Source organism: Thamnophis elegans, chromosome 5, assembly GCF_009769535.1.
Source record: "Thamnophis elegans isolate rThaEle1 chromosome 5, rThaEle1.pri, whole genome shotgun sequence".
Taxonomy (NCBI): Eukaryota; Metazoa; Chordata; class Lepidosauria; order Squamata; family Colubridae; genus Thamnophis; species Thamnophis elegans.
In genome coordinates this window covers 75772193-75791275 of record NC_045545.1, presented here as the reverse complement: position 1 = coordinate 75791275, position 19083 = coordinate 75772193, and the positions used below count along the sequence as shown (strand labels likewise).

Sequence of the window (19083 nt, the reverse complement as noted above, 5' to 3'; positions counted from 1 at the left end):
TACAGTGAACTGCGCACACACAGTCACCAAAATTCAAAATGGCAGCACCCAAGCAGCAGTGAGGGAACCAGCTCAGGGGCATGTCAGGCCTGTGTCACTGGCGGTTCTGCGACCCACATCTGAATTCCACTACCAGTTTGGCTGAATCAGGCCAAACCAGCAGCAACCCACATCTGCAGCGTATGCACGCACACACTACTTACATGAGTGGCAGGTGTGCAAACACGCTGCTCATGCAAATGGAGCTGCACGCATGCGCGCACTTGCTAGTCACTTGCAAATAACCATCTCCTCTCCACCTCTCCCACCAGTCCGCAAAGCTGGGAAGACTGGGGAATTCTGAATTAAAACATAGACCATTCATTTGCTGATTAAATGCCAAAAGTTTCCTTATGTATGGGCACAAACATACTGGTTAGGACAAGGAATGTGTATCAATTTGTAAATGTCATTCATATTGTATATTTAAAACTATTTCAGAGAAAAGTTCAGCTAAAGCCTTAAAGTTTGAAAATACCAGAAACTAGAATCAAGCAGGATATTGGAATCAATATCTGTTTTCTTTCACCGCAAAGAAAAGTTGCTGTGTTATTTTGTGGCTATAGTTTTTCTGATAAAACCGGGTAGCATTTTTCTAATAAAATATATGCTTCTTCTATCTTACGAAAGACATTAGCCATGTTCATACAGAATAGTTGGCAGGGAGGTATGCTCGGAGATCACTACCGGCTATTTGACTCCTCCTTTAGCACGGCAGATAAAATAGTAGATTAACAGTACACATTTGCTTTTGATTTTTCAAAAGTAAACTTGACTTTGTTCAGTAACCTTATTACCAGACAAGTGCAAATGAGATTGCAGCTTCACAGACCATTGGCAATCAATTTTGGAAAGAATGCTAGGGTCCTGGATGAGCAAAATACATGCGGGGGGGGGGGGGGATACAAATAAGTGGCATGAATATTTAGAAGTATAAATGTAATAAAATGGATCTAGGCTAAAGCAACCAAAGATGTATACATATTAGGAAATGTTCATCTATTTCATTTTACTTGTAGAAAAGAATAATGGAAACAAAATTACCCAAAATGAGCTAACACTGCATGATAAAATATGAGAAAATAGTAGCAAAATGTTGATAAGCCCTTTCCACCCCAATATTACGAGTAGTGAAATCTCCAGGGCTGTGGATATTCATCCAGGGTTTGATTGAATGAAAGTCTGAATGGCTGAATAAAATTGTTTTGCAAATACACGAAATGAGCATACAATAGAGGCTCTCACACCACTATTAAATTGATTTCTCTTTTTTCTAGTAGACATTCTGTCTTCTAAACTCCAAGCAATCCCTAGCTGTGACCTTTCTTCTGACTTAGTGACACAGCTGGTTAATTTTAGACCTCATTTGGACATTACGTTTATTACTTGGTAATGCATGGATAATAATATATAAAGTAATAGATGTATAGCAGTATAAATAAATATTAGAATGGAGTTTGGACTGCACAAATGCGCCACCTTTATCATCAATAAGGGGAAAATAGGGGGAAATCCTTCAAGTTGACAATATCAAGCACATTGAAGTCAAGAAGGTTAGAGGTTTTTCACATCATGAGTGTGAAAAGTCCAAATTCAGTGGCGGAAATACCATCAAGGCAATTAACATCTGGGCAATTCCAGTCAAAAGATACACTGCTGAAATAATGGTCTGGACTCAAGCAGAACTAAAAGGAACCCCTGGAATGGTAGACCAGAAAAATAGTGACAATGACTCAGGCTGTTTCTCAGCAGCTTCACTAAAGGTTATGGAGACGGCTGCTTTTTGTACAATCTTCACATTCCGTATTGTCATATATGGAAAATGTTAACTTGTTTGTTGGTTTTACACTGCTTACCAGCCTTTGTGTAGATGAAAGTCAGTAATTAAAACCTAGGATGAAGGACTCTTCATTTCTTACCTGGCTGATAGAAGTCTGGAGACAATTCTCTGGCCATCGACCTGGCTAACATGGATTCATTGTTAGCTGCTATAGCTGATTGTTCTGCACCTTCTGACTTGGCTTTGGCATGGGCAGTCCTGTGAACAGAACATCATTGTAGTATTTAGTATAGAGAGATACTATACAACAGGGATGGTTAACCTTTTTGGTGCCGAGTGCCCGAAGTGTGCGCGCACCCCCACAAATGCACGTGTGTGTGCCCCAATTCCCAAAATGCAATGCAAGTACCCTCCCATGCAGGTGCCCGCATTTCCTGCGGATTCCCCCCTTGTGCATGCCCCCCATTTTGACTTCTAGCAGGCAGCTTTTCAAGCCTAAAACAGGCATTGGGGGGGGACACAGGACCCTTGCAGTCTCTGCAGTTTCTCCCCAGCACACCCAGACTTCCCCCTCCATTCCTTCCTCCCATGCCTTCCCAGATTTGAGCTGTTTCTCCCCAGCACGCCCAGGCTTTCTTCTCCATTCCTGCTTCCTGTGCCTTCCCCGATCTGCAGAGATTGGTGAAGGCCCTGTGGCAACAGAGATCCGAACACCAGCTGACCCACATACATGTGCAGTGGAGTTGGGCTGGGCGATGGCTGGTGTGCCCGCAGAGAGGGCTCTGCGTGCCCCCTGTGGCACACGTGCCATAGGTTCGCCATCACGGCTATAGAATGTGCCTACTACTCCTTTTGAAGTGGTCATTCTAACATGAACAGGGACTATTCCACGGCTTCAAGAAATGCATTGATAGCCAATTACTTTTTCTAGATTGTCTCATTTATTAACTATACATCTAAAATAATTGCTCCCAATACTTGCAATTTTTTTAAATCTTGAAAGACCTTTGCTACATGCTGTCCATCTTTACCTATTCTTGAATCAAAAACAAACTACCATCTTTTCTATCAATGTTCTATACATATTGGAGGATGTTATCTTTGTTTTCTTAATATTCACTTTCCATTTTTACTTTCCCAATGTACTCTTTTAAATCTTCTTTACTTTCAGTTAAGAAAGTATGTTGTTTATATACCAGATTTTTTAAAGCTCCAATTTTTATTCCAGCTGTTATTTCTTCCTCTCCTGCCATACTTACAATGACTGCTTTAGTAAACAGAATAAGAATGACAGAGTAAGAAAGTACAAAGGGACCTTGGAAATCTTCTAGTCCAACCTCCTGCTCAGGTAAATAAGTAAATTTTATAAACTTGCAAACAAGCAAGACCAATCCATAGTTATCTTCACTACAAAATATATCTCAAGATTTATACAATATATGAAACATAATGCAAGAAGAGTCTTAATAGAACTGATAGTGGCCAATGAAATCTAGCATCCGTACTGGCTAAATTGATTCACCTGAGAAGTTCACAAGCAGGATTTGAGGCAATGACCCTTGAATTCTGTTACTTGAAAAACTATTCAAAACCATTCTAGTTTTGACCTGGACATAATATTTAGCCATCACAGCAAAGAAAAAACAAGAAAGTCCACTTGCCTCCTGAAAATGCACCTCTAGGACGCAGCTAATTATCTTTTAAGGCCATCTGAATGACTTGCATCACTTCTTGTGACAGTGAATTCCACAAGTCAATTTTACATTACATGATAAAGCAAAACCTTCAAAAACATTTCTATGCCTAAACTCCAATTAAAGTTTTTTAAAAAAATAAAAACAACATAAAACTGTATGCCAATGGCACCCCATATCAAAAAGGCTCCTTGATAACCAGAATGATGGGGTTTTTTTTGTGGTGCACAAATGCCAACATGTAATGTGCAGTGTTTTGGAACTGAAACAATTATCTCAAAACCAGCAAAGGCGACTCGTCGGGAGCCAGTAGGAGAGCCACAATCCTCGGAGTATGACCCCCACCAAAATTGGGCAGTGGCTCTGGAGCTTCCACTGAGGGATTTCACTAGTTCGGGTGGTGGTGGTTGTGCCAGCGGACCAGGGAGACCACCGCACACACCGACGGCAATATCCTTGGAGGCAGGTGACCGCAATACATGGAGAAGCCCCAAATGCTCAGTGCTGTTGCTACCTCTCTTCTCTATGTCCTGGGATGGTGGGGGTCATACCGGTGGACCGGGGGAGCAGCGCACTCACCAATAGCTGCAGTGGGGGAATAGCTGAAATGCCGCATGGCAGCAAAAACCTTCACTGTGCCTACTCTTCTGTGAAGCTGTCAGATTCCAATATTGTTAAGAGGATCCAAGCTAAGAAGACTTCTGCTCACTCTGAATATCAGAGCAAAGTTTTTCACGTCTCTCTAGGCTAGACTGAGTCAAAAAAACTGGGCTCAGATGAGCAGAGGCGGCGTGGCTTAAACTTTGACAACTCAGTCTCTGGTCAGAAAGACAGAAGTCAACCCATGTTTGGATTCTCCTAGCAACACACTGGAGAATAATGGGTTTTGTGGGTTTTTTTGTGATGCACAAATGCCAACATGTAACATGCAGTGTTTTGGAACTGAAACAATTAGCTTTTTGGTTAACCCACTCAGAGATGCACAATATCCTTTGAAGGCAAGCCTATGTGGAAATATTTCTAGCATCCTGGTGTCCTGTTCAAAGCACTCTGTCTCCTTAAGTATTTGGAGACAACTTAGCTGATGAGATCAAAATTGGCAATTTTAAGCCTTGACAATACACAGAAGGCCTCCAAGAAGTTGTAAGTAGACAGAGGATCTCCTTTTTTGGAAGTGCATAATCAGTGTGATTAATTCTACTGTAGGCTGTGGGAGGCCTGGTGACATATTTATGTCTTTTCTGTGCTTGAAGAACTAGTGTTGGATGTAAAGTGCCCAGAGCATGCAGCACAAGATAATTAAAAACAATATCTTGTGTTGCCTTTTATTTCTTCAAAGGAAAACAGTAGAATAGATCACAGCAGGGCAAAATCAGCTATACTTGTCACTATTCTAGAAACAACTGGGCAAAAGCATACAGAATTTTAAACTTCTAAATACAAGTTCCAGTAAATTCTGATTGCAGGCTAAGTATTCTTAGGTGGTTAAGAATCAGGAATGCAAAATCGTGTGATCACCGGGAGGTTAAACCGGGAGGATTCCACCACTGGTTTAACCTCATATACAGTCTCTGAGTATACAGATGAGGGATATAGATACAATTTTTGGCCTTCCATACAATGCTGGACTTCATAGACATCTACAATAATCTACCTTGGCAGAACACTCTCTCTTGGATGAAAGTAAAGATGAGCTTCATCCATGATGATTAACATTTGTGTTAAATGAAATCGGTGCTTAACCAATGCTAAAAGTAAGGTGCAGTATTCTATAGTCTAGTCTCTGAATAAATATAATCATGAGCTCCTGAATCTGTTTCTGTTTTGGGGATCAAAGGTGTTTTGAATATTATTTGCAGAATGTTATGCGGGGACTGAATATATGGATCCCTGATTTTGAAATTGAGCTCTAATTAAATTCGTGCAAAACGGGACAGCTGTTTGTGCCCAAATCACATAGCCCCATGGTAGCTCCAACAACGGCTCTTGACAAGGTGGCATTTTACCAGATCTAAAAATTTATCTGGATTTATGGCTCCTATTTGAATAGCTATGGCCAGGAAAAAGTTTTCCCCAATGCAAACATTTCTGGAACAGAATACTTTGGCAACAGCCACTAATTATCTTGCATTCAAATTACTGTAGTGTGCTTATTTGATGCTGCTTCTGAAGATTATTTGGAAAAGGAAATTGCTGCAACATGTAATACCCCATTGTTGGCATCAGAGAACTATTTTAGCTTTGTCTTGTGGATATTGCATTTCTCCCCCCAAAGCTTAGTTCAAAGTGCTGAGAATCAGCTATAAAGTTCTCTATGTCCTTGGCTGTTTTTGGAATCATTTTCTTTGAGTAGAGCCTGTCCATTATTAGATTTACTGTATTAGATTTTATCCTCTCTTGATTCATAAGCAACTCAAGGTGGCAGACATACTAATACTCCTCCCTATTTCTCCCACTTTTACAATCTTGTGAGGTAGGTTGCCCAGAGTGTGTGTGACTGGCCAAAATCACTCAGACAGCTTTCATGCCTAAGGAGGGACTAGAACTCACAGTCCCTTGGTTTCCAGGCCCGCACCTTCTCCCCTACACCAAACTGGCTCTCCTGAAAGTATCGTCCTGTGCTTTCAGTTCAGAAGAATGTTCCATTCTCTGACCGTTAGGAGGGAGGGAATTTGAAGGCAGCCTTTCTCAGTAGCCACTTCAACTCTATAGACAGTGATGGCGAACCTTTTTTGGCTCACGTGCCATAAGTGGGGGGAGCGCAGGGGGGGGTCGTTTTAAGGGAGGGTCGTTTTAAGCACTCCAAAGGCTTCAGGGACCTTCAGGAGGCTTCCCTGAAGCCTCCGGAGCAGTCAAAGCAACCCTCCGACCAAACCAGAAGTCCGTTCCTGAACTTCCGGTTTGCCCATAGGGCCGTTTTTTTTTTGCGCTCTGGAGGCTTCAGGGAAGCTCATGAAGTCTCCGGAGGGCCTCCGGAGGGGGCGGGGGAGGCTCTTTTTGCCCTCCCCAATCTCCTATAAAGCCTCTGGAGCCTGGGGAGGGTGAAAAACGGCTTTAAAAAAGGATGAACTCAGTTGGCCAGCGCGCACATGCGCGCTGGCCAGCTGACAGGGCAGCACCTCGCGTGCCCTGACAAATGGCTCCACTTGCCACCTGTGGCACGCGTGCCATAGGTTCGCAATCACTGCTATAGGACATCTTTCCCTGCTGATGTTAAGATGGCCCTATCAGAGGTGGTATTCAGCCGTTCTCTACAGTTCAGGTGAACCAGTAGCAGCGGCTGTAGGAGGCTCCACTCACCTGCCCTGACGTAATGCGTGAGCACGACGTAGTATGTGCAAGCGAAGCGAGTGCATGCGTTCACATTTGCGAACCCGTAGGGAAGGTAAGTGAATCCCACCGCTGGGCCCTAACCTTGTTCTCTTTTCAGAAAGAGGTTAAGGCCCTTCTTTTCCACCAGGCCTTTGGATTGTGAGGTTCCATGGCTGCTTCCTTCAGTATCCAGCTTTTCTTTTTCTTTGTATATTATGATTTTAGTTTGGTTGTATGTTTTAAAATAATGTTTGGTATTATTTTCAAGACTGAAAACTGGTCAGAGACTCTAACTGAGGTAGCATATACATTTGTAAAACTAACAAATAAAAAATAAATAAAATGTCCTTAAAATTAAAAATCTGATTTTTATTTTCCTGTAATTTAATGAAGAGACAGACACAGAATAGTGGACATTTTAAAGGATCAAAGTTTCCTGCACAGAAGCTCTTAATTAACACTGGATCGAATGTTCCAATTTAGGCAAGGCTTTATTTTTTGACATAATTAAAAATGAATCAAGCTCTACAAGAAGTTTAATACTATGAAATTCCACAGATCATTAAGTGAAGAAGAGGCTGAATAATTAATTGCTTCTTCTGAGTGCCCAGAAATGAGAAATTATATTATGAGATAGATTGAGAAATTGAAAAACATCACAGGAAAAGGCCTTGGCAAATCAAATATTTTTTCTCTCTTAAAAAACTACATAAATATGTTGATGAAGGCACTCAAATTAAGATTTTTGTTTTTTCACTCAACATCAGGCACTTAGCAAGAAAGAAAATATTCTATAGAATTCTCAGCTCTAAAAGAGATAGGACCTGAAATTATTTGCTAAGAAGGCAAACTGAATGAATACATAGAATGGAAAGTTACAATATATACATTTTATACTTTTAAATGTTATTTTCTTGTTCCTAAAAAGGAAGTGATTTTCATAATGCAGTGAGGGAAGTGAAAATTCTGAGGAAGGCAAGGGAAATATCGGGTGGGCTGCTGGGGGTTCGCACAGGTTCGGGCGATTCTCTAGCAAAGATTCTGCGTAGTTCGGCGAACTCCCAAATCCCACTCTTGGCTGGTGCCTCCCACTCCACCCCTCCCCTCCCAGGACTCTTCACGCGGCCTGTTCATCATGCCAAATAAATGCAGGGACTATGCAGAGGCTCAGGGAGGGGGGGAAATAGGCCTACCGGAGGTTCCAGAAGTCCAGAAATGGGCCTGTTTCTGGCCTCCAGAGGCTCAAGGCAAGTCTCCAGAGCCTGGGGAGGGCATAAAAAGCCCCCCTTCCCCATGGTGCAGGAAGCCAACTAGGCCATGCCCACCCTGCAATGGGGCAGCGAACCCGTTGCTGCAATTTTTGAAGCCAACCCCTAGAAATACTGTGCAGCGGTAACGAAGGAGCAGTATAACAGCCAATCAGGAAATGTTTTTAGGACAAGTGAAGCAGACTGCCAATATATTTATATGAAGGGAAGATGGTTCATGTTACATTATTTCTTATTATTTCTTATACTTCTTCAACAGGAATAGGGTTGCTTCTCCCATTCCTAATACCTGTTTGGTTCTTATAATAGCCCTGTGAAATTGGTTAAGTTAAGACTGAAAGAGATCACACATTACAATTTACTTGGTAGATAGGCAACAATAAACATTGTAAAACATAGCCAAAGGTGAGTCAACAAACCACAATTAAGCAATCTATGGCTTAACACAAATTCTATCTGTAATTATCGGTTGTCTTGATCAGGTTATTTGTGTAAATATATGCTATCCAATTTTAAAATTTACGTGACAATTTCTGATCTGTACTGACTTGAATGCAGCATTATATTGATATGTGCACTTTATATTTTCACAATTCATTGTTTAGATTAGATGTTAGCTTCATCCTCTGAGTCATGTTTCCTCTTTGGCTACATCTGAAGGTCCCCATTCCTTTCTTTGACTCTAGCTGGTAAACCCTATGGAAAGCAAGGTACATCTTATAATTTTAATTCTACTCATTCTTGGCCTAGACCAGGCATGCTTCAGATTTCTCAGGGTGATGAGAGTTGTAGTTCAGTACATCTGATAGGTATTTAGTTGGAGAATTGGTCTAAAGAATAATAGCTCAACAATAGCTGTTGGCTGGAATCTTTCCTTGGCTGTAGAAATATTCCACTACAGTTTAATAGGCAGTTTGAGCACACATATATCTTTCAGTCTTTTTATATGAATTATCTTTAATCAGAAAAAACTCACCTCAACAGTCTACTGTAATATATCTCCTACAGAGCTAGAAAATTCATCGCTGTAAAATACAGTACAGCCTTTCCTAATTTGGGCACTGTCCAATTTTGCGTATTTTACTGTAGATACAGTATAGATACAATGGGAGTGACTCCCGTTATTTGTCCCATCTTCTGCCAACCTAGCAGTTCAAAAGCACATAAAAATGCAAGTAGAAAAATAGGAACCACCTTTGGTGCGAAGTTAACAGCGTTCCGTGTGCCTTTGGTGTTTACTCATACCAGCCACATGACCACAGAGACATCTTCGGACTGTGCTGGCTCTTTGGCTTTGATACGGAGATGAGCACCGCCCCCTAGAGTCAGGAATGACTAGCACATATGTATGAGGGGAATCTTTACCTTTACTTTACTGTTGATGTATAGTGCAATATACATGAAAAATACCAAAAAGCTTAGCCAAGGCTATGCTGATTGGGATTCTGGGAGCTGAGGTTCTCTTTAGATGGCATCAGGGACGTGCAGTCAGGAGAGGCGGGGCCTCACCAGTGTCATGAGGAAAGGAAAAGAATAATTAAAAGGAAAAAGACTAAGGTAGTTGCTGCCAGACTCTAGAGTCACAGTGGATGACTCTGAGTCTGCTTAGTGCTAACTGCAGGGGGAGGCGAGAGAACTACGGGCCTCCTTTGCATAAGGAATTTTTCACCTTTTAACCCTTGCTCAGAGTTAAGCAAGGATTAAAAGGCAAAAAATTCCTTATGCAAAGGAGGCACATGGTTCTCTGCCTCCTGATCTGGCAGCAGCAAATTATGCCTAAGTTGCCTTTTATTTAATTTTTTACATTTTCATCATGGCGTATGGACAAGAGGAGAGTTGAAATCCACAGCTGGAAAAGGTATGTGGATCGGACGGAGGGAGGGGGGGAATTCAAAATTATTGTAATTTAATTTGTATTTTTTTATTGTGAGGAATTTGTGTGTGTGTGTGCGTGCGTGTGTTTCTTTCTTCACAGCGGAGGGGTCGGAGGAGGCAGGGGGCGAGGCAGCGGAGCGCCGCAGCGGCAGGGACGTTCTCGCCGCTGTGTCTGACAGGCCAGCCGTCTCGCGTTTATGTCCGCCATAAATGCGAGATGCCTGGCCTGTCGGACACAGCGGGGGGGTTGGAGGAGGCGGGGGGCGAGGCGGCGGAGCGCGGTAGTGGCAGGGACGTTTTCACCGCTGTGTCCGACAGGCGTCTCACATTTATGTCTGACATAAACGCGAGACTCCTGGCCTGTCGGACACAGCGGCGGGGACATTGCTTCTTGCCACTGTCGCACTCTTGCCTCACCAACCATAATCCTCACTGCACGTCACTGGATGGCATGTAGGCTAGGGAAAGCCGATGTGCTATGGGTTGGCTGTATGTAAAAGGCACAACTGTGTGTGTGTGGGGGGGGGGGAGGAGGACATCTTTAAATATATCCCAAACCACATTTGGGGAATGAATAGGCTTCTCTCTTGCTTGGATGAAATGGAATCCATAGCAGTTGTAATTGGAAACCAACAAATATGTCCCTCTTATATTCTTCACAGGTTTTTCTGTAACCACATTTTTAATACTGTAAATGAGATTTGGATCAAAAATAACTTCCTCAAACCCTGCTTGGATGCCATCTAAACAGTCATTCACAGTTAAATGAAGACAGACAGAACAAAGCAAAATATGCATTTCTTCAGAAGTAGTTTTAAAAATTGAACCCTGAAAACTGTGAACCAACGTGTGATATTTTTTCATCTCATTTTTTTATGCTGCATGGATACACAATGTTGGTTATTTTCCCATTTTGTTAACATGGAATTCATTTTGGCCTGTTTCTGTACCAATTTCCCATTAGTTTCCATGTCTGCTAAGGCCCTTCATTAATGCATCTCAGATTCAACCTCTAAGGAGGGATAATTTATAGTAAAATCTAATACAAACTAAAGTTTTAAAATCCAAATCTTATGAGTTCTTATGATTTGATTTGATCCAAACTCCAATTCAAATTGAATTTTGCATGAGGTATAAAGGCCTAATATGAATCACCCATGAAAATAAAAGTTTTAAAAGCAACAATTACCTTTCCTAAAATGTAGGGAAATTTTACCCTGCATATAAAACTTCTATTACGGCAATGATAGTTTATTCCTGTTCGCTAGGGATTGTTTTGGATATTCAATTTATTTCCAGCTCATGAGCAAAGCAATCATTCTTAAATCCATTGCTAACACAATAAAAAATACAAGAATAGCCAGGCACTATTAGCATAGTTTGGTCTTTATCCAATTTGCACTGTAAATTCCTCACCCCATGGTTATTGTTTATAATTCTCTAGAACTGAACTCACTTCACCAATTATGCTATGACATCAGAGGTTTTCAAATTACACTTTGCCTCCCAGCAAGTTATATAGAAAACTAATTCATTGTATTCTTATGATGCCATCTCTTTATTCCTGGCCCTTGTTCAGGCATTTTTCTATCTCTTGTTCACAGTTACAGATCAAGTCCAAGGACATTTCTACACACACTTGAATGCAGTCCCAGAATGCATCCTGGCTGGATGGGTGGGAGGGAGAAGAAACCTGTATATTTCTAATATGAAACCATTTCATGTGTTGTAATGTATCAGGCATGTTTGGGGGAGAAAGGAAAGAAATCTCTGGGATATTCCAGTGCCCTTTTTCTTTAACACCCTGTCCTATGTTATATTCTAAGAATATAAAATAATTGAAGACATGCCTTAAAATGTACAAGAAATTTCTTTTAAAAAGCTTCCCTGAATTTTCTCCAGCAAGAAAGCATTGGGCATACGTAGTATTTAGCAGTATGTTCCTGGCTTTTGTAATTCAACTTTTCAGGCATCATCTTTCTACTCCTACAAACCAATGATCACTATGAGCAATTCATGTAAAGATGGTTAGTAGAGGGACTCTTCATTTTCATCTCTTTTCCTTTTCTAAACATTTCTCTTTGTGTGTGTGTGTGTTTGTGTGTATGTGTGTATGTGTGTGTGTATGTGTGTGTATGTATATATATGTACACATACATACATACACACACAGATACATACACACACAGATACACACACACACATACCATCTCATTTAAAATTAAACCCAACATTCTCAGACTTTTCAGACTTTTCTCTTTTTCTCCTGATTCTGTCATGTGCATTTTAATTCTTTTTATGCTTTACCCACTTTCCATAATAGAGAATATCACATTACTGGCTCTTAGCCAGAGGTGGTATTCAGTCAGTTCTGACCAGTTCTGGAGAACCGGTAGCGGAAATTTTGAGTAGTTCGAAGAACTGTCAAATAGGCTGGCCCCACCCACCCTGTCTCCCTGCCGATCTTCTTTTGTTGTCCTGAACAGGAGAACGGAGCTGGAAAGTAGATTAGTGGGAATGGGGATTATGCAGTAACCTTCCCCTGCCACACCCATAAAGCCACGCCCACCAAGCCACACCACACCCACCAAGCCACACCCACCAAAGTGGAGGTATAAAATTTTGAATCCCACCATTGCTCTTAGCTATCAATAGACTGAAATAACTTAGATTTTCCCATTACCTTTTTTTTCTTAAGTAAAACTTATTCTTACAAAACTGATATTCAGTGTTTCTCTTTCCACAAATTCTTTCCACTGTAGAAAGCGATCTATGTAACCTCAAGCGCTCAGCAAAACATGAAATTTCTCCATAATCAAAAAGTTGATGTGGAAAAACTATTTTTAAAAAGCTAAGGTTGAAAAGTACAATATTGAAAGGAATACTCTCTCTATTCTATCAAGGGGATCACTTTCTCTTGGCTAGTTATTATCAGAGATCTCTAAGCTCCATTGAGGTCAACTTTATCTTAGCCTTCATGATTACTTGGTGGATTTTTAAAATTGTGAAACATTATCTCTGGGCCCTAAATAGCTCTGGACTCACTTGCAGCCTTCCCCGAAGGATTCTTTCTCATAGAGCCAAAAGGCCTGCAGCTGGCTCTCAAGACATTAAGACATCTCTCTACCTAAGGAAGCAAAATGCTAATCAAAATCACTTATAAGTGTCATGCTAAATGTACTAGAGAATGAGTTTCATTTGTGTCCCAGTAAATATTTCTTTGAAGGATTTTTCTCATGCACTTCCATAGAAAAATATGGGGGGGGGGGGAGGCACATGCCATGAAGGCAAAAGATCCTACATTCAATTGCTGACATTATTGGTAAGGTGAGAATGACGCCTGCTTGAATCTCCAGAGAGTGGCTGTCACATAATGAAGAATAGCAAGCTAATTAAGGTCTATTTAGTATAAGGCTCACCTCCCTATGTTTTTATCCATAGATTACTTGTAAGACTATCTAAGTCAGAAGATCAAAGTATAAATGTAGCTTCAGTGGCTCACTGCCAGTTGTTGAGAAATATATGACCTAAATCAGCGATGGCGAACTTTTTTTGGCTCACGTGCCATAAGTGGAGGGAGCGCAGGGGGGTCATGTGCAGGCGTGCTACACCCATAATGCAATGCGTAACCCCCAGTGCACACCCAAATGGGGGGGCTGCACGTACTACAGGCGCACCCCCCCCATTTTTGCATGCTTTTTTCGCCCTCCCCAGGCTCCAGAGGCTTTATAGGAGCGTGGGGAGGGTGAAAACACCCCCCCCCCCGGAAGCCCTCCCGAGGCTTCAGAGACCTTCAGGAGGCTTCCCTGAAGCCTCCGAAGCAGTCAAAACGACCCTCTGAGCAAACCGGAAGTCACATAGGTTCGCCATCACTGACCTAAATATTGCCATTCATTTTCCTGAAACCATCGTAATTATACTCAGTGAGTTTTTCCATGTCCTATGACCCAAGTTCTTTATATGGTAAGAAAACACAAGCCCCCCTTCCCTTGTGCCTAATCCCATTTTATCATTAAATGCATTAAATTTTGGTTTACATTTAATTTATCCTTAATAATTCAATGAAACTTCCATTGGTTTGCTAAAATGTTCTCTAATTTATTGAACTATCTACCTGGATTAGTTTAGCTTTCTGTATTCAAAGCACTGGCACCATATACATTTCAATATTTAGATTTGTAAAAATGTTGTTTTAGAACTACTTTAAAAAGCATTGAGCCTCAGATATCTAAAATTTATGAATGCATGTATTTATTCAACCTGAACAGTATAACAAGCTTTACCTAACAAATATTGGAAAACAATTTTAATTAAAACAAACAAAACAAAAGTGCTGCTTTTTTTATAAAGACATCTAGATACCAGTTTCAAATCCCAACATGCATATGTTATTTCTGAGCTACTGAGACATAAGACAATAAACTAACATTTAAGAAAAAAATATATCTTAGCAATAATACTATATTACATCATTTCAGAGCACAAATGGAAAACGACAAGACTGAATGCTAAAAATAGCTACATCGGAACATTTCTCTTTGGCATAATAGAATTCTTCAGGCACATAGCATTTGAGATGGGAAGACTTCAGTCATGTAGTCTGAAATAAGAACATTGTCAAAGGAACTGGATCCATCCTTTGCTCAAAGCTCTCGACCGTTTTAAACATTACAAATAGAACTTAGCTTTCCAAACCTCTTTGCAAGTGGCAAACACAGCAAAGCTAAGCAGGCAATTCTATGCAACCACTTTGCACTTGGGATACATAGACCATAAAAGCTATAAACGTTTATGAGGACTGAGCTTAAAGAATTTAGGAAATGTGCTTCCCTACTCTGGTTTTACTCAGTAGATTAACATTTAACTCCATGGAGAGAATAAATAGCTTAGAATTGTTCTGACTTTAGGCTTTTGCCTCAAAAGGCCAATTGGAGTTTGAAGAAACAACATTCTGATGCTTTTATGATTAGCAGTAAAAAGCGACTACTTTTTTTCCCACATCCACAATATTTAAAAAATAATAAATCTAGGATCAGGAGTTTGGATGCTCGTAAAAGTATTCTCAGAGAAGGAAATAGTATGTGAATAGAGAAAAAATGAGAATCCAAATTAACCTAATTATTTAATAAGCTAACTATATAGATAAAAGGAATCCATCCAACTGTCTTTTGTGGATGGACAAAGAATAGTTTCCTGGAGAAGCAGTCCTATAAAGAATATGTGTCGAGAATGGACAGCCTTTTAAAAGAGAAATATGTGGCTTGTTAAATGATTAGGGATTCATGCTTAAAATAAAAACTACATGCAAGGTAAGATGTATTCTGCCTTACACAGGATAGTCTTATATGTTAAGGGTTCAAGGATGCCTTTCATCCTTTATTTTTAAGCCACTTGGGTCCAAATAAAAAGTTTGTAGGATCACAAATCAAAAGGTATAGGGACATTTTTTCCTAGGATAAGGAAAGGGTGAAAAATGTAAAGGAATAATTGGAAGAGCACAAGTCTGATTAGAGAACAATCTTGACAAGTGGAACATTGCAATGGTCCCCAACCTTTCTGGCACCAGGGACCAGTTTGTGGAAGACAATTTTTCCACGGAGGGGAGGTGGGGGGAACAGTTTTATGCACAACCTAGATCCCACGCATGCACAGATAAAGCTTTGCTCACTCGCCCGCTGCTAGTGTGACCTGGTTTCCAAAAGGCCACAGCCTACTGCTGGTTCACGGCCGAGAGGTTGAGGTGCCCTGATATGAGTGGACAAGTCTCTAGTATGTATTTATATCTACTTCAGAGGTGGGTTCCTACCAGTTCGCACCTATTTGGTAGAACCGGTTCATCAAATCTACCGAACCGCTTAGAAGAGGTTCCACCAGTGAACCCGGAAAGCAGGCTACACCTACAGAAGAGGTTCCAAAAAATTTTGAAACCCACCACTGGTCCTTGGATATGATTATTCTACACTATCATGCTCATATTTATAAAACTCAGTGCCTCTGTGAAAGGTAAGGATGACTACTGCGTTTGTGGTGCAATCAGAACATTGTGTGTGTTTAAAAGGCAAACCAAAGATGCCTTTTAAAAAACAAGTTTACATCATATTCTTATGCATGCCAGTGCTGTGTGTGAGGTAATTTAAGGTGGTTCTGACAAGTGTCATCAGCATCTTCATATCCGGTCACATGGGCAGCAAGCCACTCCCATCCAGTCACATGGGCGGCAAGCCACTCCCACAAAGGAGGCCACACCCACAGAGTAGGTTCGAACAATTTTTGAAACCCACCACTGATCTACTTTCACACTGTTTGTAAATAGAGACACATATAACAAAATTCAAAAAGTCTTCCTGTTCTAAAGGATGACAATGCCCAATAAGCATTATCTGTGGAATTCTTATCATCTTGCAAAATATATAGCAGTAGATAGAAACCCATAGGGTTTTTTAAAAAAATGTTCTACACTGCAATTCATTTATAATATCCCAGCATGTTCACATGTATTCTGATCTGATCAAAGGATAAATATCCTATGCAAAGAGGGGTAAACTACACTCTCAGGTACCCTATATCCTAGACATTCTCTGGACACTGCTGCCAATGTCAGTTTCTGTTCTCAACCATGTTGAGATAAAAAAATAGCAAAGATACACTCTATATCCTTCAATATGGTCTTGCTTATTGCAGCCCTCACTTCTCTTTTCCATATGGGTTAATTCTGGCTATCAGAAGGCAGTACAACCTCGCTGTTTAGTATAGTTTGAAGAATAGCAATAGCAAAGAGATGGAAAAGAGACCAAAAGGTATACAAAGGTCTTTTTTTGTAAAAAATAATAATAATACTAAATTCAAGGTAAGCCTTTTTAGAATTACTGATGTACAAAAACAGCTTTTCCAAGTGAAACAGTACTTGGTGAACTATATTTGTTTAATTTCAATGACTTCAAGGTCAGCCACAGACTCCATCAAATGCTTGATTTATTCCCAGTTTATTTATCCCATAAGTACTGTTGTGAGAAGAGTTGCCAACTGGCAGCTCCCAATGTTCCAGTAACAAGTTGTTATCCCTCCTAGTCAGTCACACACAACTTCTGCTAGATAGGAAAGGAGAGGATTTGGGTAAGAAGGCAAGCCATGGTTAAGCTATCATAACTGAATAACTGTTTCTCAAATTTAAAGCAAGCTTCAGTTTGATACTCTGAAAAAGACTTTGGAAGAAATCGGAGGGAGCTCTGTAGATAAGAGCCTAATTTTACACATACTGAGATTGTAAAGTAACAATTCATTGTGGCTTAGGTATGGTTTCAGAAGTGATTTCTGAAGATATACTTTTGTCTCTAATTGTTGCATGGAATACAGCTTCAGAAATGATTTCTAAAATGACACCTTTATCTCTAATTGTTGCATAGGATAAAGCAGGTGGGAGCAAAACTGAAAAATTATGTGACTTAAAAATCAACCCCTTAAATTTCTAAACTTAAGATACAAGAAATGGAAATAAAACCAGCAATTCCTGCTCTGTTTTGTATGGAGGGGAAGAGAAGATAGGGAGGAAACTAAATAAATACTAGAGCTAAAATGATTTAGAAATCTAAGGCTTAAGGGAGCAAGTTTGCTGCCACACTGAGTATAAACTATGGCAGTGGTTCCCAACATGGGGTTCATGCCCCACAGGGGGGCAATTTGATTTGTAATGTTTAAACCAAGTTAATGGCCATTTAGGCTTCTTCCATGTGAGTAGAGTTCACTTTTTGAGTAAAGTAAGAATTATATATTTGGGGGCACCAGGATTTTAAAGATGCTTAGGTGGGGCATGGCCAAAAAAAGGTTGGGAACCACTGATCTATGGTTAAGGCTTCCACTTATAAACAATTCTAATATTGATAAAGTGATATACTAGATCTATTTATAAAATAGTTTAACATGTACTAGAGTGAGGTAATGGCTTGTGGCTTCTGAAGTGTAGTTAGAGAACAGTTACTTAGACTTGGGGATGTTTGCTTGTACTTCTTGTCAGACAATGGTGAAAAAAGTCCTCGTCATGTAGCATGATAGTTTTCTTCCTCCATTTTGAAATATCCTGCCCCTTTAAAAAAAAAATTACAAAGTACTGGATTCTGAAGCTCAGGAGGCTAAAATGTAGCAAACTTTAAATAAGTTTCATTGTCTCCTGAGACAGTTCCATGCTGCGGGTATGGTCCGGTACCGCCGTACAGCTGAGAGCGTACCGGTACGGTGGCTCGTTTGGCCCACCCGCCTGCCCGCTCTCTATAGCTGTATTTATGCCAAAGGGCACACTGCGCACGCATGCACAGTGTGTGGTGCCTACATGAGCCCCAACAAGAGCTGGTTGTCGCAAGGGCGGTGGATTGTGCATGTGTGCGCAGCGCATGTCAAGCGCGTGCACAGCACGTCTGGCCCATGCACGAACAGACCATGATCAGCGTACCAATAGTGACGGTAAGAGCAACCCACCACTGAACAGTTCCTAAACATATTTCCACTGAAAACACCTCATAATACACTTTTCTCCAACTTAATTAAGCTCTCCTACCGCTATAATGAAAACTACCACCTAGTTTATTCTATGGAACAATTAGAAATAAAAGTATTTCATCTTCCCCCACTTCTGTAATCAAAACCCCAAAACAATTCGCCAAGAAAGTGAAGGTTGTACGACCTAACTTGAACCAGACATGGCTGGGATTCTTGGCTCAACACCTGGAGATACGTGTTATACAAATTTGCATTCACAAATCACAGCTTGTTCATCATGGAAGAGCAAAACGAAACAATAACAAAAAGTAAGTGTTGAAAATACCTGCTAATTGTATTGTTATTTGTCCTTTTTGTTAGGTTGTATAAATTAGAGACAGTTAAGAGATCCAAACAGATTAATGAAAGTGAGGACACAAAAGGAAATATCAAACTGGGTACATATCTTGGCCATAGATTCTGTTTATGCTACCTCAAAACTACCAAAGCTGTTCTTTGTTGAGAAAACAACATTTATGTCCATTAAAAAAACACAACAGATTGGGAAAACAGGATCAAAATGTGAGCAGCTGCATACTTCCGGTCAAGACACACCATATGGAACAAAGAAAGTGTGTACTAATTC

The 19083-nt window shown here is 40.5% G+C and overlaps 1 protein-coding gene across 1 annotated transcript in view; it reads right to left on the bottom strand.

The window, feature by feature from the left end:
- Positions 1 to 19083, bottom strand: part of JPH2 (junctophilin 2) — a 59428-nt gene that overhangs the window by 11110 nt on the left and 29235 nt on the right. The window contains exon 3 of the mRNA XM_032218537.1: positions 1959 to 2077. Within this exon, the coding sequence (XP_032074428.1) occupies positions 1959 to 2077 (119 nt within the window). The remainder of the gene's footprint in view (positions 1 to 1958; positions 2078 to 19083) is intronic.